General features: G+C 41.2%; 1 protein-coding gene across 1 annotated transcript in view; it reads right to left on the reverse strand.

The window, feature by feature from the left end:
* Positions 1–1,680: 1,680 nt before the first annotated feature.
* Positions 1,681–16,169, reverse strand: part of LOC111973040 (actin-related protein 10) — a 29,512-nt gene continuing 15,023 nt past the window's right edge. The window contains exons 3-12 of the mRNA XM_024000189.3: positions 7,812–7,894; positions 7,542–7,650; positions 6,920–7,095; positions 6,607–6,686; positions 5,484–5,519; positions 5,191–5,270; positions 4,937–5,010; positions 4,444–4,525; positions 2,601–2,802; positions 1,681–2,485 (exon numbers count right to left, since the gene is read on the reverse strand). Of these exons, the coding sequence (XP_023855957.1) occupies positions 2,304–2,485; positions 2,601–2,802; positions 4,444–4,525; positions 4,937–5,010; positions 5,191–5,270; positions 5,484–5,519; positions 6,607–6,686; positions 6,920–7,095; positions 7,542–7,650; positions 7,812–7,894 (1,104 nt within the window). The 3' untranslated portion in view covers positions 1,681–2,303. The remainder of the gene's footprint in view (positions 2,486–2,600; positions 2,803–4,443; positions 4,526–4,936; positions 5,011–5,190; positions 5,271–5,483; positions 5,520–6,606; positions 6,687–6,919; positions 7,096–7,541; positions 7,651–7,811; positions 7,895–16,169) is intronic.

Below are 16,169 nucleotides of genomic sequence, written 5' to 3' on the forward strand. Positions count from 1 at the left end.
TCCCTCATATCTCGCTCACTCTCTCTCCCTTCCTCCCCCTCGCATCTCACTCTTCTCACATAACTTACTCTCGGGAGTTGAATCACTTACTCTGGGGGTTAGTACCGTTTGGTTAGTATGCAGGATTGCTAAACTAGATACAGGATTGGTAGACTAGACACTGTTATCCTTCAGTTCTATACCCATCTCCATATCCGAGAGAGAGTTTCCAAAGAAGTACTTTCTCCCAACATGGAGAGGCTCAGGAAGAGAACAGTAGTGTGACTGTTGTGTGGTCTGGCTCAGTGATGTCATGCTGAGACCCCAACAGAGATAGCTCCGGGGAAGCCTAAAGAGAGTGAGGGAGACAGGGACAGTGGGTGTTTTTTGTGTGTGCGTGTACAGGCAGAGATTAAGTCAAACTGGGGATTGGACTCTGAGCTGTATCAGATTTCCCAGTCTCACCAGTTCCCAGACAGACACACAGTAACCGCCTAAAAAGTTTATGATTTGTGACCTCTGAGGCACACTTTGGTTTCCCTATGGCGCCTCCTTGTGGGCGATACATGTTGTACTCAAAACCTACCTGCCCGGCCAGCCAGAATTACCTACCAATGTCCATATTGGATCCATAATCCACTAGACTGGGACCAGGCCAGATCATAGAGGTTCATTCAGGGTTTTAAGGATACAGTCATATGGTGATCTCAGCTGTATGATTACAAGTCATTGTGGGATTGGGGAATGTGTGTGTTGATATGTGTAAGTTGATATGGACCCAGGAGGATAGAAGACCTTGAATCAAATACAGCCACATTTCATGTATTCCAGTTCTGACTGCCATCTTTTATTCATGCCAGAAATGGATGATAATTCATGTTTTAAACATAGTGTACYCACATTAAATGATTTGCTGGTACTGGTTTWAAAAAATWWAATAATGAAATAGCACACTTCTCAAAGCTCATGTTACAACCCAAAATGACAAAGACCTTTGTCAGTGTTGCACAATAAAACAACTTGAGCATTCATTAGTGTGCGGGCATCTTTTCTTTATTTCATGTGTCAGACTCATGGCACTCCATACCAGAGAAGCCAGTGACTGTCGGAAAAGAGACTACTTCAGCCCAGGTAGTTCAGAGATCTGCGTGTGCTGCTCAGCCTGTTATTTCTTATAAGCATGATACAACTGGTGATTACTTTGGCCTGGTGTTCATTACTTTGAAAGTGACAGTGCTGGGAAATACCCATAAACCATCTTCAAACAATCCTCCTGACTGCTGTCTCATGGAGTGAACATTATTCAGCCAGTGTACTCTATAGTATGCTTTCTAGTAGTGGGCATATCTGTGTGAAACATCACTTAAAGGCTCTGGAGAGTGAGAAATAAGTCTCACGAGAGACAGTGCAGAGCAACATAAACAGACAAGACAGGAACGACAACATGCAACAGCAGGAATGTTTATTTAGCGCTGTTTGAGTTGATGCATTACAGGATAAGAGCTCTGGGGAGATTGAAACTGATATTACAATGTTTTACATGGCAAATAAAAAATAAACACTACATATTAGCTGAAAAGGAATGCCTGGGGGTAGCATTCACAAGGACTACATAAAGAGAAACTTGACAGAGCCAAATTTCAAAACTGAACTGAAATTTAAATCGGTTGAACTACAATTTATCTGGTTGAACTGCAGTACATTTTCTTACTGACAGTTTCTATATACAGCTCAAGAGTGTTTTAACATGACAATCCTCAGTTCAGCTGGAAAACTGAGTCAAATCCACATTTCTGCCTCAAGGGGATAGTCAACACATGGCCACAACTCTGTTCAAGACCACCTTGTGCACAATGATCTGGACCCAGAACTTGCTCTCCCTGACCCCAGCACAGTATTCTCAATTCAAATGCTGACTACTGTACCAGTGCAATCCTTAGACAAAACATCTAGTTAGCAATAGAGTGAGCAGAATCTGGAACACAGTGTGGCAGGAGTCTTACAGAACAAGAACAGGCACATAAAGACTGATAAAACTAAACCCCCCACAATCCACAGCCATCTGGGGGTTGAGATGCTGGGTGCATCTCTAGTCTAAAGTGGCTRCCTCGCCTTACAGATGAGGGGAAGGGCATGAGTAGAGGAAACCACAATAGACTATTGAGACACACCCATAACGTCTGATATGTTTACGTTACGTCTGGGGTGAGTTTTAGTGGTGCCACTAAAATGGCACCACTTTCCTTATATAGTGCACTATTTTTGGTTTAGGGTGGCACTGCAGACGCAGACCAGGGGTAGACAATAGTGTCTGGTCTGGTGGTTTATTTCTCTGTGGAGAAGGCTCTCTTCATGAGTGGTGGGGGGGTCTTCCCTACATCATAGACTGATTCTGGCAGCGGGGAGCTGAGACAGCACCAGTCGGGGATACGGCCTGTCTGGTTGTAGTAGTCGCGCGACACAGAACGACTACCCAGGATGTCTTGCAGTGCTCCAAAGATCGCTCCTACACAGGGAGAGGAAAGCAGGAGACAGGGTTATTCAAAGCTGGTTTACAACCCCCAACTGATCCATACAGCGTCCAAGGACAAGGTTGGTTATCAGACTACTCTGTCTCTCACCTCCGAGCCATGCGGTGCAGTTGGGTTTGGCTGGAGGACTGTGCAGCCTGAAGCTCTTGGTGGCCAGGGCGTCACGATACTTGGGTTTGTCCACCAGGAGGCGTATCTCAGCCAGGAGCCGGTGCAGGAAGCCAGGCAGCATGGCCGTGCCCCCGATAATGACCAGGTTTTCAGATAGCGCCTTACGAGTGTCAATGGGACACTGAGGGGGTTCATCAGATAGAAACACATCAGTATGTATCAATCTTTKGTATTTTATCAAATGTACTTTTCACAAGTTTAACAGTAAGACTGTGTTTTGTGTTAGTTGCAGTCAAAACACCTTTTATAAAAGTCTGTCAGTGGTATMAATACTTGGTAGAACTGTAATACAGAAACCAGCTATTCTCTGAATGTACAAAACTTAGGTGTTTTGACTGCTGCTTAAGACTGTCTATGGGACAGAAATAAGGATTTAATAAGACCAACAAAAAAAACATGTGATCAGAAGAAATGTATCAATCAGTCATTCAGATTTGTTTCATTTACTAAGTCAGTTGTACTTGTTAAGTGGTTCACAGCAACCAGTGCCAAGCAGAGGCGACAGGGGCAAGAAAAAACTCCTTAAGGACTGGGTGGGACGAAACCTGTTCGTCCACAGTGCTGGTCTCTCAGGAGAGAAATCTCATTGACCGACCCTACACTGTAGAGAAGTGGACTGTTTACAAGCTTACTACACTGCCTGTCACACTTGTTCACAATGAGTGCTTATGGTACTGTGCTTACAGAGTGCAGCACAAGCACAAAGCATGCAAGAAGAGTAATGGAAGCTGCTCTGCCTATTAAGATGAATGGTCTGTCATTGGTCTGATCCGACTCGTTGAGAAGTTGCCTAAACATCAGACTGTTCCCATGGATATCAGTCTGAAAAAAATTWACTGTCAAAAATATGCAATAGCGTCTACAAGGCAGAATGTTGAATAAAATTATATTTACACTTACTTTACCAGCTGTACATGCTGTTGGTCATTTTGGCGGTAGGAGGTGGATGGGGTATCCACAGGAAATTGTTTACCCGACTTTCTACGGCAGCGGTAGGTTCTGTCACTTGTATATTCAATATGCTGACGCATTGCACATGATGCACAATACCGAATGTAGTCAACCGAAGCACTTTTTTTTTTTGCAATCAGCTGGAAGTGTTTGCCGTTCRGTTAGGCTCAACCATATTGCGCACATGTTTGTCACCTGCGAATTGCATCAGTATTGAAAATAAAAACAGAAATACAAACGATATACAGACCAGCATACTGAAGGTCYGGTTGATAGTACTACTCTGTGGATATTTTGTTTCACATTCCTACCTGCAAAAGGACCAACTACATGGACAACCAGTAAAGTATAATTTTATTCAGCATTCTGGCTTGRAGAGGTCGTGAGAGGAAACTTTCCTGATACAAATGCTAATTTCTGCCCAAAGTAGAATTCTATGCAATTTAACATCGTGTCTTCAGGCAAATCGAGAAGGAACCGAGACGATTTCACCTCAGTGAACTGGAGAGTCCCGGGAGGATGGGACTGTTGCTATGGTAACAGGGTTAAAGTCTCTCCTCGTACGTGTCGGTGAAATGCGTTCGTCATTACAAAATGGAAAAAGAAGGAATTATGAAATAGCTGACGATTTTAATTAGAAGACGCATATGTCTGATGAAAGGTCGTTGCGAACAAAACATCGTCCAGTAATTACTGACGAAGTAACATGAATTCCGTACCCATTTTGGCAGRATCTCATCTCTTGCGGTTTGAGCAGAAAGAAACCCCAGATTAATACATGGTATTTTTCAATTATGAAAACTAATGTTACCTTGACCAGAGTGTCAAGCACTAGAGTGGCCACACTCTTCTCCTCATTGTCCTGCTCAAACAGCATCTCCATCACCGAGTCCCTTCAAAACACAACAACCCACACGTCACTCAGAGTCCCTACAATACAGAACCAACACATCAATCAAGAGTCCCTGCAATAAGTTTGCAAAAAGACAGCCTTGATTTCAATTCAATTTAATAAACGTTTTRTGTGGCCCCAAGGGGCAATTGTAGGTTCATTAGCCACCCCTGAGAAGAGCATACAGACAGACATGATGAATGATGAAAACCTTGCAGAGACAACCCAGATTCAATAATAGAAGAAGGTGACCCAGATATTAAAGAGGAGACACAGAACCAAATATCCAGGTTTGAAATGTTCTGGACATGAATGAAATAGACAGAGATTACATCAGAAAACACGACCCCTTTGCTGTGTTTTGTAATTGTATCACATTTCAGCTGAGAAGATATATATAAAAAACAGCTACCTGATTGTTCCCTTGATATGCAGAATCTTCTCCCCATCCAATGGGTAATCAACATCAGGGGGTGGTGTTGGTCGCTATAAGTTGGAAGAACATGGATGCAAGGGTCTCAAATGCACTGAACTATAATACTCACCAAACTAACTTTACGAATGGCATTTCCTGGAAGAACACAGCAATAGCTACTGCTTGAATATACCAGACAATGCAAATATAGAAATGACTGACTGCCCAGTTGGGGGTTAAAGGTCACTGACCTCAGCCGTGCCCTCTAGGTTAAACTTGGCCTCCTGGATCTTCAGGCCTCTCTTTAGGTCACTGACAAAACAGGTCCTGACTGGACAAGAAACAACACAAACAAGAGGGTCTATGAGAGTATGCTACCGCCAACATACATGAATGGGGCGAAGATATGTTTTTTTTTTAAATGAATTAGCTTTAGCTGCCTTTTGTAGCTAAATCAATTTACTTTAGCTGCTAAACTGGAATCCCAGCATTGTCTGTAATAAAGGCAATAAAAACAAGTGGTTTCAGTCTCTTTTGAACATACCRTTGATATCTTCCACAACTTCCTCTGGGATGGAGCCTGGGAACAAAATACAGGATGAAAAGTGAGACCTATTTACCAATGACCCACTTATCCTCCCTCACATAGAGCCCTTCCTTTCACGTCAATGGTTCTATTACTGTACTCAATGATTGTGTCTCATTGTAGTCAAATGGTGTGTGTCCGAGACAAMGAGAGGACACCAGAGGTGCACTCATTGGTTGAGGAAGTATGGAAAAAGTGAAGTAGATTATATCAACTCTTGATAAGTTCAGAGCATTCTACTTGTCCCAATTTTAATACATACTTCTTTTTGTTGCTTGCCTTGGATACGTTTGCTACAGTTTAGTGTTTGCATTCACAACAGTCTCATGCCATTAATTACATAGGCTACATCAGTCATTTGACTGTAATAGTGCATTCAGTTGTGCCGTGGTACTGTAGTGGTGTGGTTCAGTAGTGCAGAGAGAGAGGTGGTCTATGTTATGCCTGTTGAAATGATTTATGCCATCAGGCCTGCCTAGCCCTGCATCAGCTAGCTAGTGAGCTACTGCTGCTCTTCATAGGAATTCACTCTCGGATCAGAAAAGAACAGTACTTCCAGGATACAGTACACAGGGAGAAAAATAATTCAAATAGGCCATGTGTGTGTGTATATATATATATATATAACTAAATGGCCCATTATTTAGAAAGTATTTTTTCTTCTCCGTGATGTTACATACAAACCAGTATCTGCTTTGCTTCAATATATATTATATATATATATTAAATATATAATTAAAAAGAGACGGAGCAGGTCCTTCCTTTCTTTCACATCAGGCAAAATCAACGACTTCTGAATACAAAATGTTGCATGATTGATTCACCCAGAGAGCAATTATAAATTCCTTCCTTCCTCTACATATAACAATGGAACACCAGCATCATTATGAAGCTAATTAGGAAAATCAATTAACAAGATTGCCAACAACAGCTATTCACAATGCATGATATAGCCACAGCAAGAAAACAAGAGGATCCATGGGACYGCTGAGACAGTTTATACAATGACAAAGCACTGCTTGAGTTGTACGGTAAGTTACTTATGTTTTTGACAAGTAGGTTTCTGATGTCGGGGTCTTACCAATGACTGTAGGTAGACTCTGTCCAGTACTGGAGTCTGAGTCTACTGTACACTGTTCCACCAGGAGCCCATCCAACTCCCTGAGGGTTAGAACACACACAGGCACTTAGAACAAAGGGGGGCAAGTACCCCTGAAAGCACACACCTTGATACACTTGATTCTGTCACAGTAGTCAAGAAACTGGGGCTTGAAACACACAGCTCTCAAGAGGTGAACAAAAGGTTGTTTCCCTGAAGTTCAGTACGTGACACAAGCAAAGTAGCACACACGGCAACATCTTTACACCATCTCAAACACATGCACAKTACTTACTTATGAATGGCCTTGCCACCCAAAGGCAGGGCTTCCCAGGCTGACAGGATGGGGATGCACTCATACACAGGCAGCACCAGTGTCTCAGTGTAGCCACAGTCCATCACCAGGCCTGAGTTGATGCCCAGAGACATGATGGACATGAGGTGACTGGGAGCAAACAGCACTGAGGGCACCTGGGAAACAGAGGCATCATCCTAAACATCCATTGCCTGATCTGAAAATATAAAATCCATGCCCCTTTGTGTTCCAACTACTATCAGGTGTGAGCACTATGGAGATGGCTCCATCTAGCCTCCCTATTGGCTTAGGGGAGCATTACATTCACCATTTAGCTTACACCCATCTAGTTTGGGTTAGGAGAAGGGGATAGCATTTTTGTACCAGGTAAAGTGGTTCTACACATAAGAGGCTGAGTTTACAAAGGCAGCCCATTTCTGATATTTTTTCCAATAATTGGTTTTGACCAATCACATTAGATCATTTCACATCTGATCTTTTTCAGAGCTGATCTAAATTGGTCAAAATAACAATTAGTGGAAGAAAAAAAAGAGATCAGAATTGGGCTGCATGTGTAAATGCACCCAGAGACATAGATCATTGGTCCAGCTGGTCTCAGTACCTCAAACTGTTTGAAGAAGACCTTGGTGAGGGTTTCTCTGAAGTGGGAGGGACAGAGGATGGACTCGATGATCAGCACTCTCCTGTCACGGGGGTTCACCAGCAGATGCCTGGGCAGGACAGAAAGGTAATAGACAGACATTCAATCATCAATGTTATTATGGCCTGGGGTGCATCTCCAAAATGGCTGACTCCCATGGTTGCTTTAATGTTATTGCCACTGATGTGTCAGTCATTACACACACTACTAGCTATGTCAAAAGCTCCTTACCTGAAGTAGAGCGTGTGGATGAACTCCTTGAGGTTGGAGTAGAGTTCCTCTGTGTTGATGTTGTACTGAACCACTTTGATAGACTGTGAGAGAAGACACACCGACAGAAATGGTTATAGATGAGGCTGTCCATTTCAATAAGTCGGTATTCATGTCATATGAAGGAATTCCCCTCAACCACGCGCACAAATTGGGGGGGGGAAAGTATTCTTTACCATTGACCCCCATTGTAAAAGAGCCAACTATGTCAATTATTTTATTACACAGAAATAACAAAACATGCCGAAAAGCTGCTGTGTTGTTCAGTGCCTTCGGAAAGCATTCAGACTTTTTCCAAATMTTGTTACGTTACAGCCTTATTATAAAATGGATCAAATCAAATGAATTCATCAAATCTACACACAATACACCATAATGACAAAGCGAAGAACAGGTTTTTAGAAATGTTTGCAAATGTATAAAAAAAACTGAAATACCTTATTTACGTAAGTATTCACACCCTTTGCTATGAGARTCAAAATTGAGCTCAGGTGCATCCTGTTTCCATTGATTATCCTTGAGATGTTTCTAGAACTTGGTGTCCACCTGTGGTAAATTCAATTGATTGGACATGATTTGTAAAGGTGCACACACCTGTCTATATAAGGTCCCACAGTTGACAGTGCATGTCAGAGCAAAAACCAAGCCATAAGGTTGAAGGAATTGTCCGTAGAGCTTCGAGACAGGATTGTGTTGAGGCACAGACCTGGGGAAGGGTACCAAAAAATGTCTGCAGCATTGAAGGTCCTCAAGAACACAGTGGCCTCCATCATTCTTATATTGAAGAAGTTAGGAACAACTAAGACTCTTCCTTGAGCCAAACTGAGCAATCMGTAGAGAAGGGCCTTGGTCAGGGAGGTGACCAAGAACCCGATAGTCACTCTGACAGCGCTCTAGAGTTCCTCTGTGGAGATGGGAGAACCTTCCAGAAGGACAACCATCTCTGCAGCACTCCACCAATCAGGCCTTTATGGTTGAGTGGCCAGACGGAAGCCACTAGTCAGTAAAAGGCCCATGACAGCCTGCTTGGAGTTTGCCAAAAGGCATCTAAAGACTCTCAGACCATGAGAAACAAGATTCTCTGGTCTTATGAAACCAACAAATTCTTTGGCTTGAATGCCAAGCATCATATCTGGAGGAAACCTGGCACTATCCCTACAGTGAAGCATGGTGGTTGCAGCATCATGCTGTGGGGATGTTTTTAAGCGGCAGGGACTGGGAGACAAGTCAGAATCGAGGCAAAGATGAACGGAGCAAAGTACAGAGAGATCCTTGATGAAAACCTCTTCCAGAACGCTCAGGACCTCACACTAGAGGCGACGGTTCCAACAGGACAACGATCCTAAGCACACAGCCGAGACAACACAGGAGTGGCTTCGGGACAAGTCTCCGAATGTCCTTGAGTGGCCCAGCCYGAGCCCGGACTTGAACCAAATTAGCAATCATTTCTAAAAACGTTTTGCTTTGTCATTATGGATGATTGATTGAGGAAAATTAACAATTTAATACATTTTAGAATAAGGCTGTAACGTAACAAAATGTGGAAAAAGTAAAGTGGTCTGAATACTTTCCGAAGGCACTGTATATGTAACCTGATCAAAAATCCCGACTTACGGTTCACAATGCTCCCATGTAGGGAAATGGAGCATGCGAGAAGCGCCCTGTGGCTTCAGGCTATTCAGTGTGTAAGAGTGCGAAATTGTGGGGACCCTTTGTCCAAGTAGGSTACACACAGCTATGTGTGTATAAACATTTAATCACAGCCAATGGGGTAATCAAGGTAACCATGGGTTGTTTTACCCACAGGCAAACGGGGCCGCAACATCCCATATTAATTACCAGAGCATGTGAGCGGAGTTGAGCAGTTGGAAATCCCGCTCATGTCCTTTCCAACCGCTCCGCTAAAAACCGCTCCATACTCACAGGAAAAGAAACTGCCGGTCCAAACTCGCAACATTATTTTACATTTTTTAAATTTAAATAATCAAAATCTAACTAATCTATTTATGTGACTACCTGGACCTACCATTTGGTTATGAAGTATTGAAACCAAAATATATGGATTTGAATTAAAAGTATTTGAATAAACACGAAAAGGTGAATGTAAGAAGCACACAATTTCAAATAGGCTACATGTCATATTAAACAGCATATAAACACTCTAAATAGGTCAGGAGCCAGACAGGCAGCCTAAGAAGGAATGAAGATTAATTATTTTGGCTATATTATTTAAATTATTTCAAGGCTATAACCTACAAAGAAACACATTGTGAAGTATTTGCGAGTGCGACACAATAGGCTGGTAGGGACAAAGCGCTCAGAATTTTAAAACATAGTTGTATTAAATCATTATAGTCTACAAATTGCACATATAGGCTGTGACTTACTTAGAATTTAATACAAAATTAAAATAAATATTACTTATTAGTGTTACGGAGTCTAGTTGATAGGTAATCGACTAGTTGGACTGTTCCCCAGACTCCACGCGTAGGGACTTGTACAATGCTTAACAAGGCTATTGAATTTAACATTGGTGTCTGTCTTTATTCCTTAATCCGACATAACATACAGAAACAATTAGTGTCTTTGAATTCATTTTTAGAAACAAGTTTAAGGACAGACTCCGGAAAGAAACGGAGGAAGTGACAGATAAAGGGCAGGTAATTAATAACGTGATGGAGTCCAGTTGAGTCCGATGAAGCGCTGATGCGCGTAACGATGGTGACAGGAGGTGTGCGTAATGATTAGCAGCCTGGCGACCTCGAGCGCAAGAGAGGGGGAGCGCGAGCAGACGTGACAGAGTTTGTCCAGTCTGTGGCTTCAGGTTCATGCAATGGTGCCTGGAGAGCAGGCCAGCAGCGGAGAATATCCTCGCTACACCGGCAAAGCCACAGGGGATGCTAAACACCCCTTTGGCTACTCTTGCCAGGTAGAGATGCGGAGTTATTTTTATTTGTCTATAGGTAGGCCTAATGGTTTTTAGGCAAAATAATCCAATCAAAACGGAGAGCTCCTTGAACGTGGGAATATTCCAMGCCTATTGGGATCAAAATCAATGATGGCCTATTGTATACAGATAACAGAAAAAATTGAACGAAACGTTTAAGAGATCAGATTTTTTGTTTATTAATAATTTGCTTTAATGACAGCTATCTACAGCAGCACAGAAGTAGACTAAAAATGCATGCTGGGCWGGGCATGGCCTGAGCTCGWGAAGTGAGCGCTACTGGGGCAAAATTGGAGCGGGTGAGAAGGCCGACGCTCAGCTTTTGGGAATCTTGCGCCGCGCTCCAATCAAATTGGGATRGCTCTGATCCGCTCACATATTCTGGACTATACTGCCTGTCCATAAGTTAAAATGGAACTGACAGCATTTTAGCAACATGCTAACAATCTTATTAAAATCTGTCATTCAAGGAAGAATGACACCTTTAAAAAAAAAAATTTTTTTTTTAAAGATTCTGACAAGCGACCGCTGAGATATGCTCGTTTTGGGAATGTTTAGCAATGATGTATAAGGCATTTGTGAAAGCAGCCATGCGTTTGGACAATTAATAGACCCTGKACTAAATAAAACATCCGTCTCGTACAGGACCAGACTCTACGCAGACTGGTGCACCATAGCCAATCAAAGCTACAGTAGGCCTTRACGCAAACAACTCATTTGCCACACAGGCCTGCCATTATTCACTTTGAACTGGATGTTTGCAGGCAGTTCTAACAGCGCGACTTTAGATCAGTAGAATGCATTCGCCAAAAGCCACCCGAATAGTTTTCTGCAAATATGTAAATACCACAGGAGTTCTATTACATTTGGTAATTTTACAGTCCTATTGACCAAACAACCATGAAAAGGGTAGGCTCTCTCTCCCTCAGTTAGGCACACCAACAACTAATGCTAGCCAGAGCAAAATGAGCTAAAATCTAACGAAGGCACATTAGATAAACCCTCAACTTTTTCTGCTAGTTGGCCGTGAAACTTGCACTGATAAAKGATGGGGAATTGTAGCCTTCTGCAGCTGCCTTGTCCCAAACAAGCACCCAAGTTAATTGGCTAGTTGGCTAGCTAGCTACCAGACACAAATGAGGGAACACCACACTGACCATTTTACTCGCCCTAGCAGAGCTGATTAGGGTGTTTTCATGTTAGGCTGAGAGAGGATCTCATGTTAGGKTGAGAGAGGATCTCATGTCAGATGATGTGGAAACAATATGGTTACAGGTTCATGTGCCTCACCTAAAGCCTATTCTCGTAGGAAGTTGCTATAGACCACCAAGTGCTAAAAGTCAGTATTTGGACTATGTGTGTGAAATGTTGGATAATGTTTGTGATATCATAAGAGAGGTATATTTTCTGGGTGTCCTAAATATTGACTGGTTGTCATCAAGCTGTACACACAAAAATAATCTCCAATCGCTAACCAGACTGCAATCTGATTCAAGTCATCAGTCAACCTACCAGGTTTACAAACAGAACCTCAATCATCCATGTGCATTGATCAGGTCTTTACTAATGTTGCAGAAATCTGCTCTAAAGTTGTATCCACACCCATCGGATGTAGTGATCATAATATAATAGCCATATCTACAAAAAACAAAGTTCCAAAGACTGGACCTAAAATTGTGTATAAACAATCATACAAGAGGATTTTCAAGGATTCCTATGTGGAAGATGTGAAATATATTTGTTGGTCTGATGTGTGTAATGAGGAACATCTGGACACTGCACTTGAAGAATTAATGAAACTGCTTCTTCTGGTTACTGATAGGCATGCTCCCATCAACAAACTGACTGTTAGAACTGCCAAATCCCCATTGATAGATGAGGAATTGAAAAACTGTATGGCTGAGAGGGATGAGGCAAAGGGAATAGCAGATAAGTCTGACAACACAGCAGACTTGCAAACATACAGTAAATTGAGAAATCACGTAACTAAATTAAACAAAAAAAAGAAACTATACTATGGAACACAGATAAATAATATAAAGAATGATAGTAAGAAGCTCTGGAGTAGAGGTCGACCGATTAATCGGAATGGCCGATTAATCGGGGCCGATTTCAAGTTTTCATAACAATCGGAAATCGGTATTTTTGGGCGCCGTTTTTTATTTATTTATTTTTTACCTTTATTTAATCTTTATTTAACTAGGCAAGTCAGTTAAGAACACATTCTTATTTTCAATGACGGCCTAGGAACGTTCTGCCTCGTTCAGGGGCAGAACGACAGATTTTTAACCTTGTCAGCTCGGGGGATCCAATCTTGCAACCTTACAGTTAACTAGTCCAATGCTCTAACACCTGATTACATTGTACTCCACGAGGAGCCTGCCTGTTGGCGAATGCAGTAAGCTAAGGTAAGTTGCTAGCTAGCATTAAACTTATCTTATAAAAAACAATCAATCAATGACTGTCATTGCTCCAATGTGTACTTAACCATAAACATCAATGCCTTTCTTAAAAATCAATACACAAGTATATATTTTTAAACCTGCATATTTAGCTAATAGAAATCCAGGTTAGGCAGGCAATATAACACGTGTGAAATTGTGTCATTTCTCTTGCGTTCATTGCATAAAGAGTCAGGGTATATGCAACAGTTTGGGCGCTGCATCTTGCGAACTAATTTGCCAGAATTTTTACGTAATATGACACATGAAGGTTGTGCAATGTAACAGGAATATTTGCATGATGCCACCCGTTAGATAAAATACGGAACGGAATAAACATTTTGTTTCGAGGTGATAGTTTCGGATTAGTCAAAGGTATATAGTTTAGAGAGAAATAGTCGACGCGTTATAATTCCTGTAAATAACTCTGCGGCTGAATTTGAAAAGGGTTCCTTCTATTTACCGTTCATGGTCTTCCATAGAGAATGTCTGATCTACTGTCAAAAAGGTCTGTTTTCGTGCAGCTTAAACCGCCTGACGTTTTGATACCCGTGTAAATCTCACTAGGATAAGGTAACGTTTGTCAAATATTTTCATAAATTCCACTCTACAATTTTTTTTATCTTCGCTTATATGTTAGCCAATATTGATCAGAGTTACCTTGTCTATGGATATCTACACAGTTATAAAATTGGCACGGTGATGTAAGCCTACTAGGAAACACAGACCTTATTTTATCTATCTAATCTAAAAATAGTCCTAGCAATAAATGAAGGAACCGCTTTTCAGAATTTTCTAGGCGTCATGGGAATTATGACTCGACTTTGGTTGTCAATTCTTACCATGTCCATTATTAAAATAGGATTTCCTGCATATAGAAATTACAGTGTTTTTGTTTTCAACATTCATCACAGGTAACTTAAACTCTATTTTATTCAAACAGTTGAGAGTATTTGTCTCCCTAAGCAGACTCTTCAGTTATCAATTGTCACTTCAGAGCTGTGTCGCGTGTGTGTGTATTTATGTATTATATTAAGTTAAAATAAAAGTGTTCATTGTCATTCAGTATTGTTGCAATTGTCATTATTACAAAAATGGTGTGTGTGTTATATATTATATACATATATATATATTTTTTTAAATCGTTCCGATTAATCGTATCGGCTTTTTTGTCCTCAATAATTCGTATCGGTATTAAAAATCATAAATCGGTCGACTTCTACTCTGGATACTGTAAATGAAATTCTAGGCAAAAAAAGCAAAACAGCTCCATCCTGCATTGAGGCAGATGGCTTGTTCATAACAAAACCCTTGATTATTCCAATCACTTTAAGAATTTTTTGTTGACAATATTAGCGGACTTAGCATGACATTCAAACAACAAATGCTGAGGCCTTCATATTCATGCATAATGGACCAAATAATGAAAGACAAGCACTGTAGTTTGGGAGTTCCACAACGTGGTGTGGAAGAGGTGAAAAATTGTTGTAATATAAATAATGACAAACCACCTTGGTACGACAACCTGGTGGTAAATTGCTGAGTTTGGTAGAGAATAGAGTGGGACTCCTGTTTGCCACATCTTCAATTTAAGCCTAAAAGAAGTGTGTGCCTTGAATAGCAGAGCACCCTTAATGGTTCAAACGGCGCTGACCAATCAGCCTGTACAATAGGGCGCCACAATTAGCCCAGCGTCGTCCCGGGTTAGGAGAGGGTTTTAGGCGAGTAGGCCGTCATTGTAAATAAGAATATGTTCTTAAATTACTTGCCTAGTTAAATACATTTATTTATTATTATTATTTATTATTTTACAAGTGCTTAGCAACTTTAGAAAAAAATTGTGTTTGATCAAATAAAGTATTTTACAGAAAACAAATTAACAACAGACTTTCAGCATCTTGTAGGACATCCAACATGCTCGCAACTGACACAAATGACTGATTTCCTGAAATAAATTGATAGTAAGAATGTTGTGGGAGCTGTTTTGTTAGACTACAGTGCAGCTTTTGATGTCATTTATCATAACCTATTGCTGACTTTTTTTTGCTGTTATGGATTTGGATCCTCTACCTTATTATGAATAGAGAGTTACACATCTAATAGAATACAGAGGGTTTTTCGTGAATGGAAGCCTCMCTCATGCAAATTCAGTTGAATGTGGTGTACCGCAGGGCAGCCGGATAGGACCATTATTGTTTTCTGTTTTTACAAATGACCTTCCACTGACCTTGAATAAAGCCTGTATGTCGATGTACGCTGAKGACTCAACAGTATACGCATTGGCTGCAAAAGTAAAATAAATAACTGAGACACTTAACATAGAGCTTCAGTCAGTTTTAGAATGGGTAACTAGCAATAGGCTGGTGCTAAATATCTTAACTAAAAGCATCATTTTTGCGACAAATCACTCGCTCAACGCTAAACCTTGTTTAGATCTATCATTGAAAAATGTGGCTATTGAGCAAGTTGAGGAGACTAAACTGCTGGGTGTAACCCTAGATAGCAAGCTGTCATGGTAAAAACATATAGACTCAAATGGTTGCTAAAATGGGAAGAGGTCTGTCCATGATAGGGCGTTGRTCAGTCGACCAGACAGGTCCTACAGGATCTAGTTTTGRCGTAACTGGACTACTGCCCAGCTGTGTGGTCATGTGAGGCAAAGTAGGACATAGGTAAATTGCAGTTGGTCTAGAACAGTGGTTCCCAAACTTTTTATAGTCCCGTACCCCTTCAAATATTCAACCTCCAGCTGCGTACCCCCTCTAGCATCAGYGTCAACACTCTCAAATGTTGTTTTTTGCCATCATTGTAAACCTGCCACACACACACACTATACATTTATTAAACATAAGAATGAGTGTGAGTTTGTCATTTCCCACGAGCCGGGTTGTGACAAAGAGCTCTTATAGGACCAGGGCACAAATAATAATA

Source organism: Salvelinus sp. IW2-2015, linkage group LG14 (assembly GCF_002910315.2).
Source record: "Salvelinus sp. IW2-2015 linkage group LG14, ASM291031v2, whole genome shotgun sequence".
Lineage (NCBI taxonomy): Eukaryota > Metazoa > Chordata > Actinopteri > Salmoniformes > Salmonidae > Salvelinus > Salvelinus sp. IW2-2015.